This window comes from Mobula hypostoma, chromosome 22 (assembly GCF_963921235.1).
Source record: "Mobula hypostoma chromosome 22, sMobHyp1.1, whole genome shotgun sequence".
Classification (NCBI taxonomy): domain Eukaryota; kingdom Metazoa; phylum Chordata; class Chondrichthyes; order Myliobatiformes; family Myliobatidae; genus Mobula; species Mobula hypostoma.
Window position 1 is genome coordinate 59,315,372 of NC_086118.1, and position 18,405 is coordinate 59,333,776.

General features: G+C 42.8%; 1 protein-coding gene across 4 annotated transcripts in view; it reads right to left on the reverse strand.

The window, feature by feature from the left end:
- Nucleotides 1-18,405, reverse strand: part of abcc3 (ATP-binding cassette, sub-family C (CFTR/MRP), member 3) — a 202,939-nt gene that overhangs the window by 85,503 nt on the left and 99,031 nt on the right. For all 4 annotated transcript variants that reach the window (XR_010015794.1, XM_063030694.1, XM_063030695.1 and 1 more), the window contains exons 7-9: nucleotides 15,621-15,752; nucleotides 10,919-11,131; nucleotides 8,875-9,052 (exon numbers count right to left, since the gene is read on the reverse strand). Coding sequence is in view for 3 of the 4 variants with exons in the window: in XM_063030694.1 (XP_062886764.1) it covers nucleotides 8,875-9,052; nucleotides 10,919-11,131; nucleotides 15,621-15,752 (523 nt within the window). In the remaining variant the exon portion in view is untranslated. The remainder of the gene's footprint in view (nucleotides 1-8,874; nucleotides 9,053-10,918; nucleotides 11,132-15,620; nucleotides 15,753-18,405) is intronic.

The window sequence follows — 18,405 nt, forward strand, 5'->3', positions numbered from 1 at the left end:
AAGGATTTAAAATTCTCAGCCAAAATGTGTATAGACCCCTTGGTATCAGCTGCACACGTACATGCAGAGATTAAACAAATTATTTAATATAGAGGGGAGTGGAGCTTTGGAATTCACTAACCAGGCAGGCAGGACAGCCTTAGTCAACAAGTTCATTCTAGAAAAATGCATGCACAGGATTTTAGTTATTCGGGGAATTGAGAGGCATGATGGCAATTTGAATGTTTATATACAGCTATTAAAATAAACCTGGAAGGTGAAACGTTCTGTCAGTGACACTGCCTTGTAAGTTACAGAATATAATAAAAAAACATTTAATTCAGGGGAGAAAAAATGCCGTCCTTATCCAGCCTGGCCAGTAAGCAACTCCAGTTCACCAACGTACAGACATAGAACACAGAAAAATACCAAGGGTCATTTAGTAACTGACCTATCTGTTCAGAGGCAAATGGGATTCTACAGTAATATCGACAGTTCATGAACAACACACAATAAAATATCCCAAAGTGCTTCACAGGAAAGTAATCAAAGGCAATTAATCAGATTCATTAAGGTACCTGACCAAAATCTTGGTCAATGTATTAAGGGATGTTTTATCAGAGGAAAGAGCAGTGGGATGAGGTGTTCAAGGAGGGAATTCCTGAGTGCAGGGATGAGGGGAAATTGTTGGAAGAGGCTACAGAGATAGAGAGAATAGAACAAGGGAAATTCAGCCGGGAACATGTTGAAATAATAATGGCAGGTGAGCAGAAGAAAGTTCAAATTGCAGAGAAGTGGAAAGCAGCTTGGAGTTAAGCTGTGAGCAAAGCAGTTCAGTTTCTGGGCTGTCAGGGAATATATCCACTGATATATGGAACAAGTTGGACGGGGTTAAAATGCCAACTCTATCTGTTGCCATAGGATGCCCAATAGTGTAATTATTATATCGCCAGCAATCCCCAATCGGTTCAATTCCTGCTGGTGTCGGTAAGGAGTTTGCATGCTCTCCTAGTTACTACGTGGGGTTTCTCCAGTTTCCTCCCACATTACAAAGATGTACAGTACTGTGCAAAAGTCTTAGGGACACGTAAAAAAATCTGTAAAGCGAAGATGCTTTCATTAACAATGAAATTAAAAGTTTCTAAATATCACAAAATTTACTATAAAGAGCAGTAAACAGTAAAAAAACTAAATCAAATCAATATTTGGTGTGACCACCCTTTGCTTTTAAAACTGCATCAATTCTTTTAGCCACACAGTTGTGCAGTTCCACAAGAAAATCAGCTGGTAGCTTGTTCCAAGCATCGTGGAGAACTTGCCACAATTCTTCTGCAGACTTTGGCTGTCTCACTTGCTTCTATCTCTCCAAGTAATCCCAGCCAGCCTCGATGATGTTGTACTCTGTGGAAACCATACCATCTAAAACCATATAAAAAATCCAGGGTGCCTAAGACTTTCATACAGTACACTACAGTGAGTTGCAGGCAAGCGATGTTGGTGCTGGAAATGTGGCAACATTTGTGGGCTGCAGAGCACAACCCTTACTGATTTGATTTGATGCCAATGACGCATATAGCTGCATGTTTTAAAGTACATGTTTCAAAACAATATTCTAGCAGGCAGGTTTGTTAGAGCTGTTGGGGAGGGTTTAAACTAACTTGGCAGGGAGTTGGGAACTGGAGTGAAGGGACTCAGGATAGGACGGATGGTAAAAAAAGTAAAGATAGCTTGCAGTCTCAGATTGTAAGGAAGGGCAGGTGATGGGACTTCGTTGCAGCCAATAGGCTGAGTATCAAGTCATTAGTGATACAGAATCAGAGAGGATAGCAAATACGGTACCCAAGGTGCTATATCTAAATGTGTGTAGTATAAGAAAAAAGGTGGATGATCTTGTTGCACTGTTACAGATTGTCAGGTATGATGTTGTGGCCATCACGGAATCGTGGCTAAAGGATGGTTGTAGTTGGGAGCTGAATGTTCGAGGTTGCACATTATATCAGAGGGATAGGAAGGTAGGCAGAGGGGGTGGTGTTGCACTGCTGTTTTTTTTAAGCGGGTCGCACCAGACAGTCTGCCATTCTTGTCTGGCACGTGGTGTCAGGATTGGTCTCCTTTTGGCTTAACCGGGTCACGATATGAACGTTCCTGACTCGACCCTTTTTTTTTTTTACGAGGCTGAGTGGCTAGCTTGACGCTCAACCCGTGCTCGGGGGTGGCCCAACTTGGATTTGAACTCATTGCGCCAGCAGCTGGCCCACTACTGTTAATGAAATGGCATCAAATCAGTAGAAAGATGCGACATAGGATCGGAAGATGTTGAATCCTTATGGGCTGAGTTAAGAAAATGCAAGGGTAAAAAGTTGTTGAAGGCAGTTATATGCAGGCCTCCCAACAGTGGCTGGGAGGCGGACCATAGGTTACAACAGGAAATAGAAAAGGTGAGTCAAAAGAGCAATGATATGGTAGTCATGGGAGATTTTAACATGCAGGTCGATTGGGAAAATCAGGTTGGCAATGAATCTCAAGAGAGTGAGTTTGTTGAATGTCTGAGAGATAGCTTTTTAGAGCAGTTTGCTGTTGAGCCTACTAGGGGTTCAGTTATACTCGACTGGGTGTTATGTAATGAACCAGAAGCGATTAGGGAGCTTAAGGTAAAAGACTCCTTAGGAACCAGTGATAACAATATGATTGTGTTCAACTTGAAATTTGATAGGGAGAAAATAAAGTCTGATGTAGCAGTATTTCAGTGGAGAAAGGTAAATTACAGTTATATGAGAGAGGAATTGGCCAAAGTAAATTGGAAGGAGCTGCTGGCAGGGACGTCAGCAGAGCAGCAATGGGAAAAATGATGAAGGTGCAGGACAAGTGTATTCTAAAAATGAAGAAATACTCAAATGGTGAAATAGTACAACTGTGGCTGACAAGGGAAGTCAAAGTTATTGTAAAAGCAAAAGAAAGGGCATACAACAAAGAAAAATTAGTGGGAAGATAGAGGATTGGAAAGTTTTTAAAAACTGATAGAAAGCAACTAAAAAAATCATTAGAAGGGAAAAGATGAAATATGAAAGCAATCTGGCAAATAATATCAAAGTGGATAGTAAAAGTTTTTTCAAGTACGTTAAAAATAAAAGAGAAATGAGAGTGGACATAGGGCGCTAGAAAATGAGGCAGCAGAAATAATAACAGGGAACAAGGAAATGGCTGATGAAGTAAATGAGTATTTTACATCAGTCTTCACTATGGAAGACGCTAGCAGTGTGCTGATGTTGTAGTGTGTTGAGGAGAAGTGGGTGCAGTTACTGTTACAAGAGAAAAGGAGCTCAAAAAGCTGAAAGACCTAAAGGTACATAAGTCACCAGGACCAGAGGAACCGCACTCTAGGGTTCTGAAAGAGATAGCATTAGAGATTGTGGTGGCATCTTTAATCTTTCAAAAATCATTTGGACTCTGGTATGGTGCCAGAGGACTAGAAAATTGCAGATGTTACTCCACTCTTTAAGAAAGGAGGAAGGCAGCAGAAAGTAAATTACAGACCAGTTAGCCTGACCTCAGTGGTTGGGAAGATGTTGGAGTCAATTGTTAAGGATGAGGTGATGGAGTACTTGGTGACACAGGACAAGGTAGTACAAAGTTAGCATGGTTTCCTTCAGGGAAAATTCTGCCTGACAAACCTGTTGGAATTCTTTGAGGAGATTATGTGGGATAGGTAAAGGGGATGCAGTGGATGTTGTATATTTGGACTTTCAGAGGGCCTTTGACAAGGTGCCACACACAAGGCTGCTTACTAACTTAAGTGCCCATGGTATTACGGGAAAGTTACTATCATGGTTAGAGCATTTGCTGAATGGTAGGAGGCAGTGAGTGGGAATAAAAGGATCCTTTTCTGGTTGGCTGCCAGTGATCATTGCCATTCCGCAGGGGTTGGTTTTGCGACCACTTCTTTTTATGCTGTATATAAATGATTTAGATGATGGAATAGTTTACTTTGCTGCCAAGTTTGCAGATGATATGAAGATTGGTGGAGGGGCAGGAGGTGTTGAGGAAACAGATAGGATGCAGAAGAACTTAGACAGATTAGGGCAGAGAATGGGCGAGAGAGTGGCAAATGAATTACAATGTTGGAAAATGCATGTTCATGCACTTTGGTAGCAGAAATAAATACGTGGACTATTTTCTAAACAGGGAGAAAATCCAGGAATCTGAGATGCAGAGAGACTTGGGAGCCCTTGTGCAGAACCAGGGGCGGCGCTAAGGTGGTGCTGGCTGGTGCTATAGCCCCAGAAAAAATTGCAATAGCACCAGAGTAGCACCACCACGAAATTAACTGAAATTTCATATACAAATTGCAGCTGCTTTGCTTTCTCTGTATAGTTTTGAATACCGCTCGTTTCTCCAGTTGATCTAGTGAAACAGCGCACCCAATTACCATAGCAACCGCGCAGCAATAAAGTTATAAACTCTGTCAGATATATTCTACACTTCTGCTTATTTGTTCATTGTCAATGTCTTGCTGTTGCCGTCCTCAGATCAGTTAAACTGATCTAAGATCACTTAAGGTTGTGACATCACTCACTCTCACTCACGCGAGAGATTGATAGTATACATCCAGGCGCAGATCTGTGGTCTCGCAAGACTAACGGATGCCCCCCCCCACACACACACACACACACACACACATTGTGCTTTTACAAGCTAGCGTGGGCCTGGCACGTGCATTACTTTGGCTGGCGTGAAAAATGGATCGATTTTTAGTGAGAAAATGACCTCATCCAGAGGAATCAGTGGTGTCTCAGCCTGAGCATGTCTTAATTGAAAGTGACATACAGAAAGAAGTAAGTGGGGATGAGGACGACAGCAGATTATCGAAGGAGTGTGAGGGCTAAGTAGGGGAACAAAAAAACGGAGCGGGATTCGGATGAGAACGTGGATGAAGCTGCTCTTAGTGCTAGTGGCAATACTGTCAGCGATGTTAGCCAGCACCCTGAGGAAGGACCCCGTTGGCCAGCATTGAGAAAGTACCCTTCGCTGCTTGCAACATTTGGCAATCAGCAAAGGAGTTTTATTCATGGCTGGTTTGACTGACTGGAATATTCGATCACAAAAGATACTACATTCTGCTTCACATACAGGCATTTTCTGTGTAGAGGACATGGGTTCCATTCTGAGTCTACTTTCACTGTCACTGGTTACCACAACTGGCAGAAAGCTACAACAGCTTTTAAAACCCACCATGTAAGTGCAGCTCATAAGTTTGCTATGGAGACATGGGCCGAATTCAGATTGAGAAAACAAGATGGTTCAAGATTGGAAAATATGCTTGACAAAGGACATGCAAAGATTGCCCAAGAAAATCGTGAGTATGTGAGAGCTGTGGTTGAGTCTCTCGCAAGGACAGACAGTGAATGACACAGTGGAATTTCTAGCTCCAGTGAGACCCTACCACGATGCATTTATAGATTTATACAAACTAATTTACATATTACTGACTCTACCTGTGACATCTGCCTCATGCGAACGGAGTTTCTCTTGCCTCAGACGCCTCAAAAACTACCCAAGGAATAGCAGCGGTGATGCTCGGAACAGCAACTTGGCCCTGTTGGCCATAAACAGCCGGGGGACCAAAGCACTTGACATCCATAAAATCATTGATGCTTTTACCACCAATCACAACAACAGACGCATTGTGCTTCTCTGAAAACATCAATGGTGAGTGCAGTTGATTTTTTTTTAAATTCGGGCCAAGACTAATGATGATGATTATTATTATTATTTTGTGGTGGATACCGCATAGTCCTTATGTTTCCTGCAAATCCTAAACTATTACATTTACTGCTATTAAGCCGACTGGTTTTGCTTAGATTTCCATAGTCATAGTCATACTTTATTGATCCCGGGGGAAATTAGTTTTCGTTATCAATAAAGTATGACTATACTTTTGCTTAGACTTCCAAGTGGTAATTCTGTTGATTTTTGTTTTAAATTCAGTAGCCAAATTAATTGAGGTATTGCATGGTCAGAGTACGATTTGTCCATCTCCTGGTAAAGCCTTGCATCTGTTGTTTGCCTTATTTGACTTTAATAACGGTGTATCTTTTGGCATTGTCTGTCTATGTAATGTGAATAGCAGTGGACATTGTGGGTTAGTGTTGTGTTTTTCAGATGAAAAGCACGCATTTGACACTGATTGCGTGTTTGGTGCGTGATTCATGTTGTGCGCGATTCATGTTGTGCGCTGTGGGTCGGATGCTCTGTTGGTTTGTTTGTTTATGCTCTGTGTAGCCCGGGTTGTCTCCAATGCTGTTGACACTGATACAGTTCACTTCTATATTACATTTATCAATTGCTGTTGCTTGTGAATCAACAGAGGCATTTATAGTAGGCACATAATGCTTGAAACTGACTTTTCAACTCCACTCGTCTGGCCTTGCGAATACATAGTACCACAGGGCACATCCCTCAGCACCATCACTGAATAATTCAGCCCCACTGTAGCACCAGCAAGAAAAAATTCTCTGGTGCCGCCACTGTACAGAACACCCTGAAGGTTAACTTGCAGGTCGAGTTGGTGGTGAGGAAGGCAAATACAATGTTAGCATTCATTTCAAGAGGTCTAAAATACAAGAGCAAGGAGGTGATGCTGAGGCTTTATAAGGCACTGGTGAGGCCTCAACTTGAGTATCGTGAACAGTTTTGGGCCTCTCATCTTAGAAAAGATGTACTGGCATTGGAGAGGGTCCAGAGGAGGTTCACAAGGATAATTCTGGGAATGAAAGGGTTATCATACAAGGAACGTTTGATGGCTCTGGGTCTGTACTCACTGGAATTCAGAAGGATGAGGGGGGATCTCATTGAAACCTTTCGAATGTTGAAAGACCTAGACAGAGTAGATGTGGAAAGGATGTTTCCCATGGTGGGAGAGTCTAGGACAAGCGGGCACAACCTCAGGATAGAGAGGCGCCCTTTCAAAACAGAGATGCGGAGAAATTTCTTTAGCCAAAAGGTGGTGAATTTGTGGAATCTGTTGCCACTTGCAGCTGTGAAGGCCCGGTTATTGGCTGTACTTAAGGCAGAGATTGAAAGATTCTTTTTTTAATATAATTTTTATTGAGTTTTCAAAGTAAATACATGAGAAAATAATATCTACCCTCCCCCTCCCCCCGATATATACTCCTACCTAAAGAAAAAAGAAAAAAAAAGAGAACCGCCTGAGTATTGGAAGGTTTGCACATGCTCCATGGGATTAAAAATAAATTTAATATATATTTTTTACTTTCCCCAAGACACCAAGATTTTTTTATCATCGGAGCTGTAAATAAAGGCTCCCAATATTCAAAAATGTTTCATATTTATCTCTTAAAGTCTAAAACATTACTTAGCTTCTCAACTCTCATAGTTCCCTGGGGAATCTCTTTGAACTTCACCATGTTGCTACGTGTTTCCCTCCCAATCATCCAGGCAAAAAAAGAAAAAAAAAGATGGATAAGATACAAAAAAAGAAAAAACAAAAAACCCCCCCACTAATGTTGTGAATGAAAAGATACACAACACTACCCCCCTCCATTATGCGGGTCGTGGCTATTGCCACGCTTGCACACATGAATAACATAGCGATTGGTCAGTGTTTCTTCCAGCTCACCCGTAACAAAAAATTGTGTGTATATATATATATATATATATATATATATAAAAATATATACATATAAAAAATTAATGTCATTATTCCCAGCTAATAGTCCTCAAATTTTAACCTTTCTTCCCCTCCCTCATATAATTAATAATATATTTATATATTCATCTGCCTAAAAATCCAACAGGCCTAATCCTTGATCCAGTCTTCATCTTCAATCCATCTCGCTCCCCTGGGTTTGTTCTTGTATCTGGTGAATATTCAAAGAATCTCATACAAACTCCTCCGCTTTCTGGTAATCGTCAAAAAATCTTTTTTCTCCACCAGGCAAAAAAACTTCAAAGTTGCAGGATAACGCAATATAAATTGATAACCGTGATCCCATAGGGCTTTTTTCACTGGATTAAATTTCTTCCTTTTCTTCAAAAGTTCATAACTTATGTCAGGGTAAAAAAAAAATTTTCTTCCCTTCTATCATCAGTGGCCCTTTTCTCTTCTTGGCAGCTTGGGCAGCCGCCTGTAGAATCCTTTCTTTGTCTTGAAATCTGAAGAATTTTATTAAAATTGATCGTGGATATTGGTCATCTTGTGGTTTTGGTCTTAGAGCTCTATGTACCCGCTCAATTTCAATTGATCGGTCTTCCTCTTTCATTTGCAAGGTTTTCAGGATCCATCTTTGAAAAAATTCTATTGGATTATCTCCCTCTATACCTTCTTTAAGACCAACAATTTTAATATTGTTACGTCTACTAAAATTTTCCAACACGTCCACTTTCTCCAAGAGTTGATTTCTTTCCGTATTCCAGGCAAGCACATCATTTTGTTTTTTCCACTCTATCATTAATATGTTCCATTGTTCTTTCCATCTTCTGAAGTTTCTTATCCATTTTATCCTGTCTTTTCATAGCTTTATCATAGCACATCTTCACGTCTCTAAGCTCTGTTCTTAATTTTCTTAGTTCAGCCATTAATTGCAATAAAGCCTCACGTGACGCCCACCCCATAGATTCTTGATTGGACATGGCATCAAAGGTTATGGGGAGAAGGCTGGGAACTGAGGTTGAGGAGGAGATTTTTAAAAAAAAGGTTCAGCCATGATTGAATGGCGGAGCAGACTTGATGGTCCAGATGGCCTAATTCTATTCCTATGTCTTATGGTCTTATGTGACAAATAAAGCTAAACTTCTGCTTTCAGTCAAACCAGAGTGACACTTAAACTCTCTCTCTTAGTTATTAGTCACCATCTCCAACCCTATGGGCTCTCTCACCTTGCGGTATATGGCTCCAATGATGGCTGTCCGCAGTCGCATGCCAGTCACAAAGCAGTAGTGGAAGTGCTGGTGGAGGAGGAGGGTCTGCAGGGCCGTGGAGATGAACATCAGAATAGCGATGCCATATCCCCACCAAGTCCTGGCCTCAGGGTCATCAGTGAATGAAATCAACATGCTGAAAGGGAGAGAGAGAGAGCAAGAGAATGTGTCAGTGACTATGCCCAGGCCAGCAATCATACAGCACATCACCAGCTCCCTGGCATACAACAGTTTACCAGGCAGCCTGGCTCTATAAGACTATAATATATAGCAGCATAATTGGGCCATTTGGCCCATCGAGTCTACTCCACCATTTCATCATAACTGATTCAATTTTCCTCTCAGTCCCAATCTCCTGCCTTCTTCCCATATCCCTTCATGCCCCAACCAATCACATACTCACTTAGCCTTCACAGCTGCCTGTGGCAACAAATTCCAGAAATTCACCTCTTTCTGACTAAAGAAATTCCTCCTCCTCATCTGGCAGAGTTGCTGCTTCAAATTCCAGTGACAGGGTTCAATCCTGTGCCGAGTTTGAACTTCATCCCATGATGTGGAGCTTTGCTCTGAATTTTTTATTTTAATTTATTTGATGAGTGCAGAGTAGGCCCTTCCAACCCTTTGAGCCATGCCACCCAGAAACCTCTGACACCCCCAATTTAACCCTAACCAAATCACGGGACAACTTACAATGACCAATTCACCCACCTGGTACGTCTTTGGACTGTGGGAGGAAACCGAACCACCTGGGGAAAACCCATGCATTGCAAGGGTAGGACGTATGAGACTCCTTGCAGAGAGCACTGGGATTGAACTCTGATGCCTCCAACTGTAATACCATTGTGCTACTATGCTACAAGGACATAGGGGTTAAATGGTGCATATATATGTGGTGGGGTGTATAGGATGTCCAGGGAGGGGTAGCACCTCTAGTGGGAGGGTTTGTCATGTCCATCCTAGGACAGTTCACTCACCTTTGATCTCTACCAGTCACTCAGTTCTCACCTGCGGCTCTAAGTAGCTGCTTGCATGCGAGAGCAGCCACACCCCGGTACATCGTTTCGACAGGCAGGCTAAACCAGATGAGGGTAGCGTGCAGCCTCATACTCTGGTGAAAAAGCGATGTGCTTGTCTTAGCATGCAAAGTCAACTCTGGCTAACTGGGTGGATGAGATTTACAGTGAAATCCAAAGGCCAGAAAGGCGGTAGTGTGATGCACTGTGAAGGGCGAAGGGCATGACAAGGCACAGAAGACGCCACGGTCGTCCACTGCCACCAAGGAAGATCCCAGTTTGTGATGCTTGAACCACTGGACCCGGACTTCTGAGGTTGAGAGAGAGGAACTGCCCCACTGCAGCTGCTTTCCACCTTAAAAACTCTCCTCCACAGGTTCTCTGTTTTCTGTCATTGTTGGACAAGATGGACAACCATCATGTGTGTGGTAGAACTGGTTGGGGTGAGAGGGAGTGAAGTTTGATGGGAGCATAGGGAAAGCAAACGAAAAGGGCGCAGAGTTATGTTACAATCAGTCTGCTGGAAGAACTCAGTGGGTCGAGTAACATCTGTAGAAAGAAACACTGCATCAGAACCATAGGGTTATGTATCAGTGGACCACGATACCTGTGCTATACTACGTGAGTTTAATCTTTCATTCCCATCTTCCCCTCTCCTACTCCCCACTTCTATGCCACCTGGTTCGGACAAACTTGGGAGAAGTTGCAGCCTGGTATTTCTGCTCATCTGCTCTGGAGTCATGTGTGGAGGGCATAGACCCAGGAACTCCCAGCTGAGTGTGGAGATTTGTAATTCATCCTGGAGGAGGAATGAGAGGGGGCAAGGATCCCTCTTAATATCCCAGAGGAAATCAGGACAAGGTTAGAATGTAAATGGCCAGCTGGAGTATATTAAAATGTTGCTTTTTCTTTCAGGAGCAGCTGGACAGAATTGAGATAAGGATTCAATATGAGGAACAATTAGTAACTTTAGACTATAAATGTCGTACTTGAGAAGCTGTGGATTGACAAAGGATAGCAGATCCTGGAAAAACTTCAGTGCTGATCCCACAAGGAAGTACGGAGCAAAGGTCTTGCACAGAGCTAAGAGGAACGAAGGCTTCTTCTGCTGCGCCTTGTTGGAAACGAGAACTTCAGCTTCCTGGGGCTCACCCTCCAGATTGTTCATCATGAGCGAATGCTTGTCAAACACCTCTTGCTTCCTGGCCAAGGAAGGATCATACAATAGTAACTTATTGCCTTGGATATGTAGTTTCATTCACAACATCAAGCCTATGAAACTCGTGGAACCCTCTTCCAGGTATCTGTTATTTTACGTATAAAGCTCCCTTCACTTCACGGTTAGATCCCAGCCTATAACTTACTCCCATGTATCTACATAATACCCATAAGACATAGGAGCAGAATCAGCCCATTGAGTCTGATTTATCATCCCTCTCAACTCCATTCTCCTGCCTTCTCTCCATAATCTGTGACGCCCTTACTAATCAAGAAGCTATCAGCCTCAACTTTAAATATACTCAATGACTTGGGCTTCACAGCTAACTATGACAATGAAATCCACAGATTCACCATCCTCTGGCTAAAGAAATCCCTCCTCATCTCTGTTATAAAGGGACATCCTTCTCGTCTGAGGCTGTGCCCGCTAGTCCTCTGCACATCCGCTCTACCTAGGCCTTAATACCCCTAATCCCCATGAACACAATGAACCTCTTGACTAGTTCCCAGCCAATAAATGGAGGGTTGCCTTACTGAGAAATTTGCATCTTCGATAAGGTGCCGGTAGACTCGAGGGTAGCAAATTTGCAGCTTGGTGATCATGATGTTTCAGCGCTCTGTAGTCTCTAAGAGGATTCTGGGAGGAAGAGACAGCGTGCAGGAACCTCGTGGCAAGAAGGCTGCAGGACAGAGCGCGAGTGATGTTCGACTCCATTTCACTGATTAAAGCGTCCATTGTTTGCTGATTAAAGTGATGAAACATTGAGGCGAATGTGGAAGGTGAGCGCTGGCTGCCTGCCTTTAGATCGCTGGGGGATCACTCTGCTGCCAGAAAGGGGAGACTGCCTTTTTATCGCTGGGGGATCACTCTGCTATGGAGAGGGAAGACTGCCTTTGATTGCTGGTGGGATCACTCTGTTATGGAGAGGGGAGACTACTTTTAGCATTGCTGGGGGATCGCTCTGCTGCCAGAAATGGAAGCCTGCCTTTTTATCGCTGAGGGATCGCTCTGCTATGGAGAGGGGAGACTACCTTTTGATTGCTGGTGGATCACTCTGCTACTCAGACAGGAGACTGCCTTCAGATTGCTGGTGGATCACTCACTGCTGCAGAGGAAAAGGCCTACTGCTGTGTCTGGAGAACAATACCCAGGTTTTCTGCACTTTAGATACGGACTTGGACTATATACTTTTTATCAGTCTTATAGTTTTTTTATATTCTGTGTTTCTCGCTCGATCTTTCTCATTTTTCTGTGTGCAGGAGAGGGGGATTTCAGGGTCGTTGAGTCTTTTCCATTTTTGATCATTTTTTCTGTGAGGAAGAGGGATTTGGAGGTTGATGATCATGCTGTTATTCGTTTCCTTCTTAATTTTGTGGCTATCTGGAGAAGAATTTCAAAGTTGTATACTTTGATAATAAATGAACCTTTGAACCTTTGAAATGTTGAGCTTTTATTTAAGAAGGGTGGCAAAGGAAAAAATTGGGAACTATAGAGCAGTAAGTCTAACATCTGTGGCAGGGAGGATCCTGAAGGATAAAATATAGGCACATCTGGAAAGATAAGGGCTGATTAGCAGCAATCAGCATGGCCTTGTGCACAGGACATCACATCTTATAAACTTGATTGAGTTTTTTGATGAGGTGACCATGAAAATTGATGATAGCAGTAGATGTGGTTTATATGAACTTCAGTAAGGCCTTTGATAGCTGCTCTGGAGGGTTAGATCCCAGGGAGAGCTGGCTAATTGAATATGCAATTAGCTTGATGGTAGAGAGCAGAGGGAAATGGTGGAAGATTGTTTCTTCAGAATCAGGTTTATTATCACCGACATGTGATGTGAAATTTGTTAACTTAGCATCAGCAGTTCAATGCAATACATAATTCTAGCACAGAAAATTTTTTTTAAAAAAATAAATAAATAAGTAAATCAATCAACTCAGCATGGATTCCTTAAAGGAAAATCCTGCCTGACAAACCTATTACAATTTTTTGAGGAAATTACCAGTAGGCTAGACAAGGGAGATGCAGTGGATGTTGTATATTTGGATTTTCAGAAGGCCTTTGACAAGGTGCCACACATGAGGCTACTTAACAAGATAAGAGCCCATGGAATTACAGGAAAGTTACATACGTGGATAGAGCGTTGGCTGATTGGCAGGAAACAGAGAGTGAGAATAAAGGGATCCTATTCTGGTTGGCTGCTGGTTACCAGTGGTGTTCCACAGTGGTCTGTGTTGGGGCCGCTTCTTTTTACATTGTACATCAACGATTTGGATTATGGAATAGATGGCTTTGTGGCTAAGTTTGCTGATGATACGAAGATAGGTGGAGGGGCCGGTTGTGCTGAGGAAACAGAGAGTCTGCAGAGAGACTTGGATGGATTGGAAGAATGGGCAGAGAAGTGGCCAAAGAAATACAATGTTGGAAAGTGTATGGTTATGCACTTTGGCAGAAGACATAAACGGGCAGACTATTATTTAAATGGGGAAAGAATTCAAAGTTCTGAAATGCAACAGGACTTGGGAGTCCTCGTACAGGATACCCTTAAAGTTAACCTCCAGGTTGAGTCGGTAGTGAAGAAGGTGAATGCAATGTTGGCATTCATTTCTAGAGGAATAGAGTATAGGAGCAGGGATGTGATGTGGAGGCTCTATAAGGCGCTGGTGAGACCTCATTTAGAGTACTGTGGGCAGTTTTGGTCTCCTTATTTAAGAAAGGATGTGCTGACGTTGGAGAGGGTACAGAGAAGATTCACTAGAATGATTCCGGGAATGAGAGGGTTAACATATGAGGAACGTTTGTCCGCTCTTGGACTGTATTCCTTGGAGTTTAGAAGAATGAGGGGAGACCTCATAGAAACATTTTGAATGTTGAAGGCATGGACAAAGTGGATGTGGCAAAATTGTTTCCCATGATGGGGGAGTCTAGTACAAGAGGGCAGGACTTAAGGATTGAAGGGCACCCATTCAGAACAGAGATGCGAAGAAATTTTTTTAGTCAGAGGGTGGTGAATCTATGGAATTTGTTGCCACGGGCAGCAGTGGAGGCCAAGTCATTGGGTGTATTTAAGGCAGAGATTGATAGGTATCTGAGTAGCCAGGGCATCAAAGGTTATGGAGCAAAGACGGGGGAGTGGGACTAAATGGGAGAATGGATCAGCTCATGATAAAATGGCGAAGCAGACTCGATGGGCCGAATGGCCAACATCTGCTCCTTTGTCTTATAGTCTTATGGTATATGTATATTGAATAGATTTTAAAAACATGCAAAAACAGAAATACTGTATATTAAAAAAAAGTGAGGTAGTGTCCAAAGATTCAACGTCCATTTAGGAATTGGACATCAGAGGGGAAGAAGCTGTTCCTGAATCACTGAGTGTGTGCCTTCAGGCTTCTGTATCTCCTTCCTGATGGTAACAGTGAGAAAAGGGCATGCGCTGGGTGCTGTAGGTCCTTAATAATGGAAACTGCCTTTCTGAGATACCGCTCCCTGGGTACTTTGTAGGCTAGTTCCCAAGGAGCTGACTAGATTTACAACATTCTGCAGCTTCTTTTGGCCCTGTGCAGTAGCTTCTCCATATCAGACAGTGATGCAGCCTGTCAGAATGCTCTCTACGTTACAACTATAGACATGTTTGAGTGTATTTGTTGACATGCCAAATCTCTTCAAGCTCCTAATGAAGTATAGCTGCTGTCTTGCCTTCTTTATAACTACATCGATAAGGACCAGATTAGATCCTCAGAGATCTTGAGACCCAGGAACTTGAAAATGCTCACTCTCTCCACTTCTGATCCCTCTATGAGGATTGGTATGTGTTCCTTCGTCTTACCCTTCCTGAAGTCCACAATCAGCTTTTTCATCTTACTGACGTTCAGTGCCAGGTCTTGGGACTGGAAGCCCATGACTAGTGGTGTTTCTCAGGGATCAGGCAGGGCCTATTGTTCTCTATATCAGTGATTTGAATAAGAATGCACAAAGCATGGTTGGTATGTTTGTAGATACACTGGAATAAATGGTAGGGTAGAGAGTGAAGTTTATCAAAAATTACAGGGGAACCTAGGCAAGTACAATAACATATTTTGAAAGGCATTTAGACAGGTGCATGGAGAGGAGAGGTTTACGAAGTTACAGGCCAAATATCGGCAAGTGGGTTGAGCTTGGATGGGGCATTTTGGGTTGAAGGGGCTGGTTTTGTACTGTGGATCTCCTTGATTCTGCAACATGGTTCCCCGAACCCCTTCTTAACCTGTGACTCACTACTGGATATCCAAGATCCTGAATATAAATTCCTTGATTAGATTCCACCTTGCATATCTGAGATTCTGTACCTTAACTCCGACACCTTTCACCTAGTCCTACGTACAACACCCGATTTCTTGCGTCAGATTCCTGCCTCTCACTCACTCCCAGCAATCGTTTACTTCTGAGATAAACAATCTGTTAGCATGTGAGGGGGACGGAGTCCCCATTACCTTTGTGCCTTCAGCTTCTCTTTCTCCCATTCTTTCAGCAGTTTTGGCACAATGACCTCTGACTTGTCCTCATGGTTCAGTGCCCAGAGATCCTTGTCCTCCAGAGAGCGCCTGTAACCGCATATTGCCAAACTGTGGAGACAGTTGTAAACAGATCAGAACTAGTGCTTTTATTCAAAACCAAGTACCACTCGAGGCATCATATGCCAACAAGCACTCTACAGATCAACGCCTCAGCACATTCCTCAGTCTTGCAGATTTTTCTCAGAATCAGATTCATTATCATTGACATATGTCATAGAAACATAGAAAACCTACAGCAAAATACAGGCCCTTCAGCCCACAATGCTGTGCCAAACATGTGCTTACTTTAGAAATTACCTAGGGGTACCCATAGCCCTCTATTTTTCTAAGCTCCATGTACCTATTCAGGAATCTCTTAAAAGACCTTATCGTATCCACCTCCACTACAGTTGCTGGCAGCCCATTCCACACACTCACCACTCTCTGCGTAAAAAACTTACCCCTGACATCTCCTCTGAACCTGCTTCAAAGCACCTTAAAACTGTGTCCTTTCGTGTTAGCCACTTCAGCCCTGGGAAAAAACCTCTGACTATCCACACGATCAATGCCTCTCAGCATCTTATACACGGCTATCAAGTCACCTTTCATCCTCTGTCACTCTAAGAAGAAAAGGCTGAGTTCACTCAACCTATTCTCATAAGGCATGCTCCCCAATCCGGGCAACATCCTTGTAAATCTCCTCTGCACCCGATAGTTTCCACATCCTTCCTGTAGTGAGGCAACCAGAGCTGAACACAGTATTCCAAGTGGGATCTGACCAGCATCCTATATAGCTGTAACATTATCTCTCGGCTCCTAAACTCAATCCCACAATTAATGAAGGCCAATGCACCATATGCATTCTTAACCACAGAGTCAACCTGTGCAGCAGCTTTGAGTGTCCTTTGGACTCGGACCCCAAGATCCCTCTGATCCTTCAAACTGCCAAGAGTCTTACCATTAATACTATATTCTGCCATCATATTTGACCTACCAAAATGAACCACCTCACACTTATCTGGGTTGAACTCCATCCGACACTTCTCAGCCCAGTTTTGCATCCTATTGATGTCCCGCTGTAACCTCTGACAGCCCTCCACACTATCCACAACACCCCCAACCTTTGTGTCATCAGCAAATTTACTGACCCATCCCTCCACTTCCTCATCCAGGTCATTTATAAAAATCACGAAGAGTAGGGGTCCCAGAACAGATCCCTGAGGCTCACGACTAGTCACCAACTTCCATGCAGAATATGACCCATCTACAACCACTCTTTGCCTTCTGTGGGCAAGTCAATTCTGGATCCACAAAGCAAGGTCCTCTTGGATCCCATGCCTCCTTACTTTCTCAATAAGCCTTGCATGGGGTATCTTATCAAATGACTTGCTGAAATCCATATACACTACATCTACTGCTCTACCTTCATCAACATGTTTAGTCACATCCTCAAAAAATTCTGTCAGGCTCATAAGGCATGACCTGCCTTTGACAAAGCCATGCTGACTATTCCTAATCATATTATGCCTCTCCAAATGTTCATAAATCCTGCTTCTCCTGATCTTCTCCATCAGCTTACCAACCTTTATCAACTTCATTGGTCTATAATTTCCTGGGCTATCTCTACTCCCTTTCTTGAATAAGGAAACAACATCTGCAACCCTCCAATCCTCTGGAACCTCTCCCATCTCCATTGATGATGCAAAGATCATTGCCAAAGGCTCAGCAATCTCCTCCCTCGCCTCCCACGGTAGCCTGTGGTACATTTCATCCGGTCCAGGAGACTTAGCCAACTTGATGCTTTCCAAAAGCTCCAGCACATCCTCTTTCTTAATGTCTATATGCTCAAGCTTTTCAATCCATTGTAAGTCATCCCTACAATCGCCAAGATCCTTTTCCGTAGTGAATACTGAAGCAAAGTATTCATTAAGTACCTCTGCTATCTCCTCCGGTTCCATACACACTTTTCCACTGTCACACTTCATTGGTCCTATTCTCTCACGTCTTATCCTCTTGCTCTTCACATACTTGTAGAATGCCTTGGGGATATTCCTTAATCCTGCTCGCCAAGGCCTTCTCATGGCCCCTTCTGACTCTCCTAATTTCTTAAGCTCCTTCCTGCTAGCCTTAAAATTTTCTATATCTCTATCATTACCCAGCTTTTTGAACCTTTTGTAAGCTTTTCTTTTCTTCTTGACAAGAATTACAACAGCCTTTGTACACCACGGTTCCTGTACCCTACCATCCTTTTACTGTCTCATTGGAACATACCGATGCAGAATGCCACGCAAATATCCCTCAACATTTGCCATATTTCTGCTGTACATTTCTCTAAGAAAATCTGTTTCCAATTTATGTTTCCAGGTTCCAGCCTGATAGCTTTATATTTCCCCTTACTCCAGTTAAACGCTTTCCTAACACTCTGTTCCTATTGTGAAAGGTGTTGCTTTGCAGCAGTACAGTGTAATACATAAAAATATGATAAATTACAATATATAGAAAATAAATAAATAGTGGCAATCATAATGATGGCATATATACAGTAGGTGGATAGACATTCACCCAGGATGAACTATGACACTAAGACTGTAAGATGTTTAGTTCAACCTCAACAGTTAACAGGCAGACAGGTGGAGTCAGTGGCTGGAGAATGGAGTCGTGAAAGGGATCAAAAACAATGTACCATGGAATTAAAACTCAGCCAGTGCATATTGTCAGGCAA